This window comes from Gadus morhua, chromosome 23 (assembly GCF_902167405.1).
Source record: "Gadus morhua chromosome 23, gadMor3.0, whole genome shotgun sequence".
Lineage (NCBI taxonomy): Eukaryota > Metazoa > Chordata > Actinopteri > Gadiformes > Gadidae > Gadus > Gadus morhua.
Window position 1 is genome coordinate 23,546,322 of NC_044070.1, and position 12,500 is coordinate 23,558,821.

Here is a 12,500-nt window from a genome sequence, read left to right on the forward strand (position 1 = left end):
CGTCTCTCAGGAGGAGCAGGAAGACGTTCATCGTAAGGCATGACTTTATGCACCCCACCTTTGTGATCGGTTAGGCACCCACAAATAAATCACAGGCTTAAATAATGGTCTTCCCCACATTTTGCACTGGTATAGAATATACTATTGTACAATTAAAATGGTCAAATGTAACTTGTGTCACACGGCGCCTGTGCCATTCCCACCAGCGGCATCACCCCTGGTCACCGAAGTCCTCCATAACAGTGATGTCACTGCACTTTCAATACTATATGAGTAGAACTATCTCCTTATCTCTCCTCCGTGAGGTCAGTGTCAATAAGGCTGAATAACAGCTGATTGAATCAACCATCCCGGCGCCTGGAGGTGGCACCTGGATGAGTTTTTGCTCCAAAGTCCGTCTCGTCTCTGTACTCGACATTGATACCTATTGACGTTATACTAGGACATTATAGTTGTATACATCATCCATAGCCAACCGTACAATTCCAACAAACTTTAGATTTACAAAATAGCAAAGCAAATAGTACACCATATTTTAACTGCTAAAAGAATTGGACAAATCCTGACAACCATCAAATGCATTCTGGAAGAAACTTAGTTTTATTCGGGGGAGGGCCGAGTCATCCCCCTGTAAACACTCATATCTTGCTGGAAGGAAGTAATAATAATAATAATAATAATAATAATAATAATGATAATGATAATGATAATGATAATGATAATAAAAATAATAATAATAATACATTTTATTTATAATGCACTTTACATCAATGACCTCAAGGTGCTACAATGCATATTAAATAATTAATACGTTTGTAGAACGACCCTGAGGAGCAGAAGAACAGTTTTCACTTCTTTCACGGCCACAAACCCAAGTGTGTGCGCATCTGCACTTGTTTTTTGTATGCGCTTATCGTCTGCGCATGCGCAGACCATAAGCGTTGGTGTTGAACGTGAAGTGACAGCAAGTTCACTTCGGACCTCCCTTGACATGACACACACCTAAAGAAAACGCCCGTTTAGGTGGAAATTGGTAATTCAGTCACCGAGTACGAGTGCATGTTCTGCTCACAGGACGAGGACAAAAAGAAGTGGAAGAGAAACGAAAGCGTGAAACACACTGAGGTAGGTTTTGTCTTTCAGGGTCTCATACCAAGCGGACTTAAGTTTCGCTTTCTTTCTACAAAGTTTGGGCTTACTAGCTCATTATTCCACGGCGATGGAATAATGAGCTACCCTTTCTCCAGACGCATCTAATCGATAACTTCCACTCACAATTTAGGAAAATTATTTATCGTTTTGAATCGCTTTCATTTCCATTGCTCGGGACTGACCTGAGCCCCCCCCCCCCCCCCTCCCCCCAGAATGACGGCCACTCTGGAGCTGCTGGAGCTGAGGAGGAGAGTGGCGTCCGAGCTGACCACCGCGGGGTCGGGACCGCAGGTCAAAGCCGGGGTCCAGTCCATGGCCGAGCTCCCTCTGCCCCTGAACCAGAAGTACCTTAGCATCGACGCCGCAGCCATAGTGCGGGGGAACACCGTGGGCGACGGCAGGGCGCAGGTGTGTTCACGGGTCCCGGGACGACGACGATGATGATGATGATGATGATGATGATGATGATGATGATGATGGGGTCCGTTCGATTAATGCTGTTCCGTTGGACAACCAGTTATTATTGCATCAGAGAGGGTTAGGGTTTGGGTCTAATTAATTTCACGCTTTAATATCTTCTTCTCAGCGTGGTCGCTGCTCAGCTCTGTTTCTTCAAGAGTAGTTTAGTCCCAGCTTCTTTTGTCACTCAGAATGTCGAATCTCTCCGTAAAAATACAAGCGATCAGTGTTATCCATGAGTGCAAATAGGTGTGTCTGTATGAGTCCAGTCACAGGTTTCACCATGTAGATATATAATGGAGATTCTACATCACACATTAGGCCTACTTCATTAGACAATGCTCTCATGTATGGTACTTTGGAATTAACAATTAAACATCCTGAACTAACCCTCTAAAATCAAAAAGGCTCCACCTTTTATTGTTGTTTACAGTAGCGGTGTATAATTTGTCATTCTTGCCGTCCCCCTAGGTTGTGGAGCGAATGGGCAGACTGGTCAAAGCTCTGAATGTTTTGGAGAAGTATGGCCTCAACCTGCACAACCTTGCCAGACCCCGTTACTGGCGCAGTGTCAAGCACAACAACCCCATCTTCAAAGCTCAGGTGGACAGCATGCAGGTCAGTTAGACCCTCCTCCTCCTCCTTCTTCTTCTCCTTCTCCTCCCCCTCTTCCTTCTCTCCCTCCTCCTCCTCCTCCTCTTCCTCTTCCTCAGTCCTTCTCGAGGTACTGAGTTAGTGGTTAGATGCCCACTGGAGTCACCAATGCTATGAATACATTCATTGACGGTATTGTGGGACGCTTTGAAATTTTGAATAAAGGTTTCCACCAAGTGAAACATTACAGGAAATAACATGTTCTGTACATACCAGTGGCCACTTGGTGGAGCAAGAGAGTCGACTTATGTGAGTGGCAGCGTTGTTGTTTCATGATCATAGCCTAAAGTAACTGAAGAAGTTCTGAAATAGTTTTCACAAAGTGCTTGCTTATAGTCGGAAATTATCCTGGATGTAGATGGGCAGGGGAGTATGTTACTACAACATGATTAGTCACTTAACATAGTAAGTAAAACACAGTCTTCACCACTATTCAGACAAGTAATGGTTTACAAGTTTGGTATATTCAATTGCTCACATATTATCATCATGTTTCCTTAGTTCTTCAAACATGTAAGTCAACCCTGATTTAAATGCACTGATTCCGCCTCTCCTTGATGGCCTTCTCCACAGGGTGGGCGGGGCATCCTCTATCTCTATGGTTACACCGTCCAGCAGGTCGACGGCCTGGTGTTCCCTGACGACGTCCTGCAGCCCGATAGAGACAAGGTCGCCGCGGTGACCCTCGAGGTCACGTGCCTGCGCTTGGAGCTGGAGATGCTCATCAAGGTACCGGTGATGGACCGGAGGCACTGGCGTATCAGTTATTGATCCGCGGTTTACCGAAGGCCTACAGTATGTTCAATAATCACAATATCATGCAAGTCTACAAGTAGGAATGTAACAGGAGTATCTGGGCCGAGACAGTGGAGCCAAGAGGTTGTAATAAGACCTCCCTGAGGATGATACCAGACTGCCAATTGCAGTGGATTAAAAGTGTGATATTACTCATTCATTACTCATGAATCAGCGATGTTGGGTGACGTCACTTCTGTTGGTATTTGAAGAAAGGATCCAAACAAACAGAGCCGGCTCGCCCCTCCCTTCCCCCCCCCTTGTCGGTGATTGGTTGGCATACTATTTATTTTGGTTTTGAGTGGTTGGTAGTAACGTTTGATTTTGTGTATGATCTCGGAGCATAGGCTGCCTACAGAGACGCATTTTTTGGACGACCTGCTTAATGGGCGGGCAGCTAGCGGATCGCGAGGAAAGATCAGATGAATGAGATCATTTATGTTTCGGTCTAGCATCGGTGATCCAAACTTTAACCTGTGGGGCCTGCTGTAGCAGTCACCACCGCAGCTCCACTACAACTATTACTGAACCCTATTGGGAGTCTGTCGCTGTGCATGAAACAAGGAGTTGAGCCTCCTTCTCCTTCTCTCCCCTCCTCTCCTCCTCCCCCTTCTCTCTCCTCCTCCCCCCTCTCTCTCTCCTTCTCCTCCTCCTCCTCCTCCTCCTCCTCCTCCTCTTCTCTCCCCTGTGATTGGTTCCTTTTTGTTTGTCTCAGGGAAACCATCCTAATCCAGATTTCTTTAAAGACGTCCTCCCATTGGTCGTTCCAGAGGTATGTAGAATCCACTTCCTCCCAGCTTTTACCGTTTACCGTTTACCGTACCCCTATTGGCTCTGGGTAACCGGGATTCTCTTTTCACCATGGCAACACAATAAACCTGAAACCTAAAATTAAAGTTAATATTGATAAAGATTCAGCATGTATATTCCTGATCGAACATTTACTGAAGAAAAAATATTAAAATGCCTGTATATTTGAATATAATAAATACATTATATTGAATTTCATATCCTATGAAATTCAACTCCCGACCTGTACGCATGTCGTCTGTCTGTCTGTCTGCCTGTCTGTCTGTCTGTCTGTCTGTCTGTCTGCCTGCCTGCCTGCCTGCCTGCCTGCCTGCCTGTCTGTCTGTCTGTCTGTCTGTCTGCCTGCCTGCCTGTCTGTCTGTCTGTCTGTCTGCCTGTCTGCCTGTCTGTCTGTCTGTCTGTCTGTCTGCCTGTCTGCCTGTCTGTCTGTCTGGCTGGCTGTCTGTCTGTCTGTCTCTCTGCCTGTCTGCCTGTGTGTCTGTCTGTCTGTCTGTCTGTCTGTCTGTCTGTCTGTCTGTCTGCCTGTCTGTCTGTCTGTCTGTCTGTCTGTCTGTCTGTCTGTCTGTCTGTCTGTCTGGTCAGGTCCAGCAGCAGAGGAACGAGGAGGTGGCAGCCCCCCCCCTTACGGACGTCAACAGATCGACGGCCCCGCCCCCCAAACCCATCAGCCCCCCCCCCCCGACCCCCACCCAGCCCCCGCTCCCTGCCCCCGTCCAGAAACCCCCCCCCCCCCCCCACTGGGCACCCCCCGTCCTCCCTGGATTTCGATCAATCTCCCTACACCACCCCCCCTTCTTCCCCCCGCACCTCCCCCCCCCCCCCCCCCCCCCCAGCCCAACTCACCTCCCTCCGCCCCCACCGGGACCTCCCCCGTGAGCCCCACCGCCCCTCGGCCCTCCACCGCCCTGCCCCCCAAGCCCGCCCCCAGGCGTCTCTCCCGGCCTCCGCCGGGACCGGAACCCCCCGCAGCTACCCCACGTGAGCCACGCCCTTCGGTCACTTCCTGTTTCAGACGTTGCTCACTGCCATCTGTTTCTGTGTGTGTCTCTCTCTCTCTGTCTCTCTGTCTCTGTCTCTCTCTCTCTCTCTCTCTCTCTCTCTCTCTCTCTCTCTCTCTCTCTCTCTCTCTCTCTCTCTCTCTCTCTCTCTCTCTCTCTCTCTCTGTCTCTCTCTCTCTCTCTCTCTCTCTCTCTCTCTCTCTCTCTCTCTCTCTCTCTCTCTCTCTCTCTCTCTGTCTCTGTCTCTGTCTCTCTCTCACTCTGTCTCTGTCTCTCTCTCTCTCTCTCTCTCTCTCTCTGTCTCTCTCTCTCTCTCTCTCTCTCTCTCTCTCTCTCTCTCTCTCTCTCTCTCTCTCTCTCTCTCTCTCTCTCTCTCTCTCTCTCTCGCTCTCTCTCTCCCTTCCAACTCCATCCCTCTCTTTTATATGAACCTTTTTCCTTCATATTCCTTGATCTCTCTCTTTTGTGGAGATAGCGTTGAACCATAAACCACGTCTCTCCCCCACTCTCTCCCCCTCTCTCCCTCCAGCGTCTCCCCTCCCCTCAGACGACGGGTGTCACTTGTGTGGCGTCGTTCCCACGGTAACCTGTGCGTCGTGCTCCCCCCTGCTCTTCTGCGACGTGTGCGATGGAATCTTCCACCGCAACCCAGCGAGAGCCAATCACAAGAGAGAGCCGATTCCACCCGCCAAAAAGGGTGTGTGATGACAATTTCGAAAAAAAACACTGTTTTATTTCATTCAAGAGTTAAAAAGAATACAAATATCAATGAGTTCATAGGGTCAAAGTGTCATCTAAACGTTAACCTTTTTGATTGGGGTTAACCGGTCACAAGAGAACAGGGATTCCCTTAGGCATTCTTCTGCTTGATGAGAACACAGGAAACTCTGTGTCTTGAGGAGAGAGAGAGAGAGAGAGAGAGAGAGAGAGAGAGAGAGAGAGAGAGAGAGAGAGAGAGAGAGAGAGAGAGAGAGAGAGAGAGAGAGAGAGAGAGAGAGAGAGAGAGAGAGGCAGAGGGAGAGGCAGAGGGAGGGAGAGAGGCAGAGAGAGAGAGAGAGAGAGAGAGAGAGAGAGAGAGAGAGAGAGAGAGAGAGAGAGAGAGAGAGAGAGAGAGAGAGAGAGAGAGAGAGAGAGAGAGAGAGAGAGAGAGAGGGAGGGAGGGAGGGAGGGAGGGAGGGAGAGAGGATAAGTTCTGAGCTTGTGGTCCCCCTCCAGAAGAACCTTTATTGATATGGCCGTGGTCTGACAGGACGTCTGGAAGCCTTTGTTTGTCTAATATCAGTTTGTGTGTAGAGTACTGCTCCATCTGTGGCGTCCTGCCAGTGGATATGGACTGCCCCGTCTGTGTCATGAAGTTCTGCCTGGTGTGTGACGGGGTCTACCACCAGCACCCCGAGCGCGCCGGGCACCCGAGGACCGCCCTGACGCCGCCCAGGGCCAGCAGGTCAGAGACGACTTCATTGTCTCTATTCCACAGAATGAGGTGGAGAGCCCCAGTTTAAAACGACGGCCATTTTAAACTATCTTAAACCATTTGTTATGAGTATTCTGCCCTTAATTGGTGGGTTTATTGTGTCTGCCTTTCCTGTTATGACCTACTTTGTACTTTGTAATTACATAATCAAATGTAATTTAGATTGTAATTTAATATGTATTTTATTCCAATCATGTAGTCCATCCATTTTATGTCATGTTAGTGTCCGGTAACGGACAAGCAATCAGAACCGATAATCCCCCAATTTAGTAAGTCAGTTCCAAGAGGGACTCAACTGCACAGAGAACATATGATTTAGCGCAGCTTTAAAAAATCATTAAAGACGCACTAACTGTTGGTGAACATGGCGTCTCTTCCCTCTGTGTCCCTTCCCTACAGTTCTCTCAACATTGGACATTAAAGAAGGACTAACTGTACCTCTCCTCCAGCTCCCTTCCCTACAGTTCTATCAACATTAGACATTAAAGAAGGACTAACTGTACCTCTCCTCCAGCTCCCTTCACTACAGTTCTCTCAACATTAGACATTAAAGAAGGACTAACTGTACCTCTCCTCCAGCTCCCTTCCCTACAGTTCCGTCCCGTCCACGTGGACGTGCGGCCATTGCTCCGTGGAGAACCCGATGCAGACGGTGCTCTGTGACGGCTGTAAGCGCCCCCGTCTGGCCAGCCCCAGCCCCCGGCCCCAGGAGGACACCCCAAAAGGCCCCCTGTCCCCCACCACCGGTGAGCCTTCACCACGCCGACTAGATGTGCGACGGATAGATGAGCAACGTTTGCTCCAGTCCACCGGGCAGGCTGGTAGACTGATCTATCCAGAGCACATCTAGGAGGACACGCCCACTAGTGATGTCAGAAGAGGCCGGTTTTCAAAACGGCTCGTCGCGGCCAATCACACTCACACCTGGTGGTGTGATATGTCACCTTTAAACAGCAGACAAACTCTAAAACCAAGACATGGCGGCCGTCCCAGGAACACACAGGCCGCCATCTTCACAACGCCACCAACACACCCGGCGTATTCAACTGACCACAGATCAGCTCACCCCCACCCCCCCCTCTCTCCCCACCCCCCCCCAGATTGGCAGTGCACCAGCTGCACTGTGATGAACAAGGCCACCCGCGTCCTGTGCGCGGTGTGTGAGCGCCCCGCCTGGCCCACCGGCCGTCCCTCGCCACCCTCGCCCGGACCGCGCCGAAGCTCCTGGGCGCCCCCGCCACGCAGGTGGGTCACTCCTCGCCAACGAGCGCTGCTGTGTTTCCAGGGGCGACCCTGTTTTCAAACCCAGGCTGACGAGTCGATCCGTCTGTCACCCCTCGGGGTAAAGTGCCCCTGTGATGTCACCAGGGCAGTTATCGGAGGGTTGGGGTAACGCAGTGGTGGGAGTGTTTATAGCACTTAGCAGCGTGTAGCGTCTAATGCTAGCTATCGTTGAACGGGTTAACCTAGAGATGGTTAGCGCTTGGCACTTGGTTCTATGAACGTCCTTACTGGGCTGATGGCCATATATTTTCGTTTTCCTTTCTTCTGACAAACGTACTTATTTTAAGTCGCACTGGATAAAAGCGTCTGCTAAAGGCCCTAAATGTAAATGTAAATGTTTGTGATGATGATTAGGTAACAGCCACACATTTAGTCGTCTTCAGATCATTGTGAGTTCTTACATCACAGCCATCATTTATGAGTGATCTCTCACTAGGATGCCGGTCTGAATCCCGGTCGAGCTGAGGGGGGAGCTGTAAAGGCCAATTCGTCCGTCCGTACCAAACGTTTCCGGGACTACCCGGTTTCAGCGTTGTTGAACGGCATCGACAATCGCAAACAGCATCTGTAGACAGGCCTGCGTTCACCTGCCGTTGGGCCCTGGGGCGGAGAGGTTCGTTAGTTGAGAGAGGATCTTACAATGAAGATGCCGTTGTTGACAGGGGGCGGGGTGGGTTAGACGACTGTGGCTGTGGTGGTCAAGTGGCCACTGGGCCCAGCTACCACTCGTGCCCCCCCCCCTTTTCTTGGCTCATGATAGGCCTGTGATCTTTGTAAGCCCCAAACAAAAAATCACATTGTCTTGGGCCTACGCCGATCATGCCTATAATGAGCCAGTAATATAAAAAATAAAAGATAGGCCCACTGATCTGGGGGCCTATCATGAGCCAGTAATAAAAAAATAAAATCATATAAAGAATAATAATTTGACTGCAGCTCATGATAGGCTGCAGTAAAATTAAAATAAAAAGGCCAGGTATGTAGTATAATATGAGTATAAATGTTAAATACAATATGTATATACATATCACATATTATACTACTCTCTCTATTTTCGCGAATGGTTGGACTTCTGACTCTATACTGCCGCCTCGATTTCCGGTGGTATTGCTCCGTTTCTCCCGGAGCACTCCGGATTCGTAAGCTCAGAGGCGACGGACACACTGACGGACGAAACGACCTCCGGGACCGGACGAAGGGGTTCCTATCCGTACTTACCGTAGGGTGGGAATGGGCAGTAGCAGGGCACCACCATGACGTCGGCTATAATGGATGGGCTGACTGTGATCCAATCAGGGCTGGTTGCCCACTAAGTGGCGCATGTGGAAGCATGTAAATCTGACTCAGACATTTACATTACATTGAGCACCAGAGCCCGATGATTCAAATGTCCGAGGACGTGACGTACAGATCAAGAGCTAAGCCGACTGAAACACAACGATTCTTATGTTCATGTTATGCACTTATTTAAGCGTGCAGATGACTACTATATCGCATGTCGTATGCATCGTTTCGGATCTAGTATCGGATCGGTGCATAGACTCACTGATGCCTGCGCTCAGGATCTATCGGATGGATTTCAGGTACCGGTTTCGATATCGTAACGACTCTAGTCTGGGCTTAAGGTGCGGCCACACCAGACGCGTATCTCGCGTAATTTTTACGCGAGATACGCGTGTAAAATGTTGCTTGACCATTTTGTGTCAAAAATGGTCACATACGCGCAATACGCGCCATACGCGCCTACGTCACTCGCCTAGATGAGTCCATGTCCATGCAAGTGAACGGAGCGTTCCCTCTTCGTCATAACTATCAAACCAAACATCCTTCACATTCACCGAGCGAACATTACGAAAGTAAAATGCACATTTCTCGCTAAAAATGTTTCCATAAACGCATTTAATGGCGTAACTATGTTACTATTTCCACCCAGAACAAAGAAAGTTGTCGGCCGTGGCTGTGTGTGTCTGTGTGTGTGTCTTGCCCCAGGATGAGGCTCCCCACGGTTGGGTGTGTGTGTGTGTGTGTGTGTGTTGCCCCAGGATAAGCTGCGCTGGAGTCCGAGGTAGGAAACCCAAACGCCGCCGTGTTTGGGTGATAGAGTTTAGATCGGGTTAGATTAAATAATCTCGGATATAAATAACAATAATCGGGTTAAATAACTTCACATGGTGTGTCTGGTGTGTTTCCAGCATTCGTAGTGTTGATCAGCAGATATATAGTCCGCCAAGACGTTGAGGTTGCTTATGCCGCTTTTCCACCGCACATGTAGCTCGACTCGACACGACTCGACACGACTCGACACGACTCGACACGACTCGACACGACTCGACACGACTCGACACGACTCGACACGACTCGACACGACTCGACACGGTAGCAGCGCGGGTCCTTTTCCACCGCAAATAGTACCTCCGGGACGTGGGCGGGGTCGGCTGCGCGAAAGGGCCGTGACGTATTTGTGTACGCGACGCAAACAACACCTACGTAACCCACACATGGACAGAACCCACATAACAACAATGGAGAACATCGATGCGATGGTATTCGTGTTCGTATTATTAGCTGGCATGTTGAAGAAGTGGAATATGTTGGCTGCGGCGCTGCTATGGCTGTTACCAGCATGGTTGCCATGTCGCTCTCGTGACTTCGTCACACTCTCTGGCCAATCAGTGGCCGGCCGTCTGCCGACGTCACCTTTTAGCATCGGCTCAGCCGCTTGGAACCTTGAGCGAGGCGGTACTAGAAAAAGCAGCCACTTCAGGTACCAGATACCATGTTTTCCGCGGTGGAAACGCAAAAAAGGCGAGCTGCCAGTGACGTCGGGTCAAGCTCAACGCTGATTGGGCAATGCATGTCTCGTCAGACGCATATCTCGCGTACTTCACGTAAAAAGTTCAATTTTTTGAACTCTTGAAATGTACGTGATATACGCGCGTATTGCGCGTAAATATACGCGCCACATACGCGCTATACGCGCGTAAAATGTTGCTTATACGCGTATTACGCGTGAAACGTGTAATACGCGCGTAAACCAATGGTTCCCTATGGAAAAAATGGCGATTTCATACGCGAAGTACGCGAGATACGCGTCTGGTGTGGCCGCACCTTTAAGGTGCGGCCACACCAGACGCGTATCTCGCGTATCTTTTACGCGAGATACGCAAGTAAAATGTTGCTTGACCATTTTGTGTCAAAAATGGTCACATACGCGCAATACGCGCCATACGCGCATACGTCACTCGCCTAGATGAGTCCATGTCCATGCAAGTGAACGGAGCGTTCCCTCTTCGTCATAACTATCAAACCAAACATCCTTCACATTCACCGAGCGAACATTACGAAAGTAAAATGCACATTTCTCGCTAAAAATGTTTCCATAAACGCATTTAATGGCGTAACTATGTTACTATTTCCACCCAGAACAAAGAAAGTTGTCGGCCGTGGCTGCGCTGGAGTCCGAGGTAGGAAACCCCAACGCCGCCGTGTTTGGGTGATAGAGTTTAGATCGGGTTAGATTAAATAATCTCGGATATAAATAACAATAATCGGGTTCAATAACTTCACATGGTGTGTCTGGTGTGTTTCCCAGCAGAGAAATAGTCCGCCAAGACGTTGAGGTTGCTTAGTAACCAGAGACTCTGTCCATGCAAGTGAACGGAGCGTTCCCTCTTCGTCATAACTATCAAACCAAACATCCTTCACATTCACCGAGTGAACATTATGAAAGTAAAATGCACATTTCTCGCTAGAAATGTTTCCATAAAAGCATTTAATGGCGTAACTATGTTACTATTTCCACACAGAATAAAGAAAGATGTCGGCCGTATGCTTCTGTCCAAGCTCACTACTCTCTGCCAGTGACGTCGGGTCAAGCTCAACGCTGATTGGGCAACGCGGCTAATCGTCATGCGTATCATGCGTATTGAGCGTAAAAAGTTCAATTTTTTGAACTCTTGAAATGTACGCGATATACGCGCGTATAGCGCGTATTGCGCGTAAATATACGCGCCACATACGCGCTATACTCGCGTAAAATGTTGCTTATACGCGCGTAAACCAATGGTTCCCTATGGAAAAAATGGCGATTTTATACGCGAAGTACGCGAGATACGCGTCTGGTGTGGCCGCACCTTTAGCCTGGCTATTGCCAGACCGAGCTCCATCGTAGATTACACGTTGGTCTGGGGAGCCTGCTGTCATTTTCTTCAGCACAAGAGGCGTGATCAGCAGGCCTAGTTCAAATGACTCTGTTCGCAATTGGCTGCTTGCCGTCGCTTCCCTGTCGTTATTGTGTTAAACCAGCCAATAGCGCGTGTGTCTGAATCAGAAAGAAACGTATCGCTCTTCTCCAGACCTTAGTGCGGGGCGGAGTCAGATCGCCGGCAGAACGGGCGTGGCTCCCCAGTCTAGCCTGGGGTGATACATTATGACGAAGTGGACCTTCAGATGTTTCCTCCTCTCCTCCTCTCCTAGTGGACCTGCCAGGCGTGCACCTACCGAAACCTCGCCTCCTCCACAGCGTGTGAGATGTGTGCCTCTCCGCCCGGAGGCGGAGGAGGAGGAGGAGGAGGAGGAGGAGGGGGAGGAGGAGGAGGAGGAGGAGGAGGAGGAGGAGGAGGAGGAGGAGGTGGGGTGATTCCTGGCCCGGCCCCGGCCCGCGTCCCGGATCAGATCCCAGCCAGAGCCCCCCCCCAGGACTTCAGCCCAGACCAGCTCCTGGACCAGCAGAGAAGGGCCAGCCGGGAGGAAAGCCTGCAGCTCATCCAGCACATCAAGGTAGCGGCGGACTGACCCGAACTAACAGGAAAGACACGGGGGGACATGTGGCTCAGGAGGTAGAGCGGGTCGGCGGGTCACCAGGAGGTCGCCGG

The 12,500-nt window shown here is 49.9% G+C and overlaps 2 protein-coding genes across 3 annotated transcripts in view; both read left to right on the forward strand.

Annotated features, from left to right (window-relative positions):
- Positions 1-12,500, forward strand: part of LOC115537192 (E3 ubiquitin-protein ligase RNF31-like) — a 28,599-nt gene that overhangs the window by 3,763 nt on the left and 12,336 nt on the right. Inside the window, exons 7-16 of the mRNA XM_030348916.1 lie at positions 1,365-1,560; positions 2,083-2,229; positions 2,839-2,994; positions 4,704-4,848; positions 5,398-5,565; positions 6,192-6,312; positions 6,937-7,088; positions 7,443-7,587; positions 11,766-11,808; positions 12,103-12,405. Coding sequence (XP_030204776.1) covers positions 1,365-1,560; positions 2,083-2,229; positions 2,839-2,994; positions 4,704-4,848; positions 5,398-5,565; positions 6,192-6,312; positions 6,937-7,088; positions 7,443-7,587; positions 11,766-11,808; positions 12,103-12,405 — 1,576 coding nt within the window. The remainder of the gene's footprint in view (positions 1-1,364; positions 1,561-2,082; positions 2,230-2,838; positions 2,995-4,703; positions 4,849-5,397; positions 5,566-6,191; positions 6,313-6,936; positions 7,089-7,442; positions 7,588-11,765; positions 11,809-12,102; positions 12,406-12,500) is intronic.
- LOC115536859 (E3 ubiquitin-protein ligase RNF31) lies at positions 926-5,565 on the forward strand. Of its 2 annotated transcripts, none has more exons than XM_030348280.1 (7): positions 926-1,125; positions 1,365-1,560; positions 2,083-2,229; positions 2,839-2,994; positions 3,776-3,832; positions 4,453-4,848; positions 5,398-5,565. In XM_030348280.1, exons 2-6 carry the CDS (start codon positions 1,366-1,368, stop codon positions 4,744-4,746), a joined length of 849 nt encoding a protein of 282 aa, XP_030204140.1. In that variant the 5' UTR covers positions 926-1,125; position 1,365; the 3' UTR covers positions 4,747-4,848; positions 5,398-5,565. The 2 variants fall into 2 exon arrangements, with proteins under 2 accessions (XP_030204140.1, XP_030204142.1); XM_030348282.1 differs by having other exon boundaries at positions 4,462-4,848.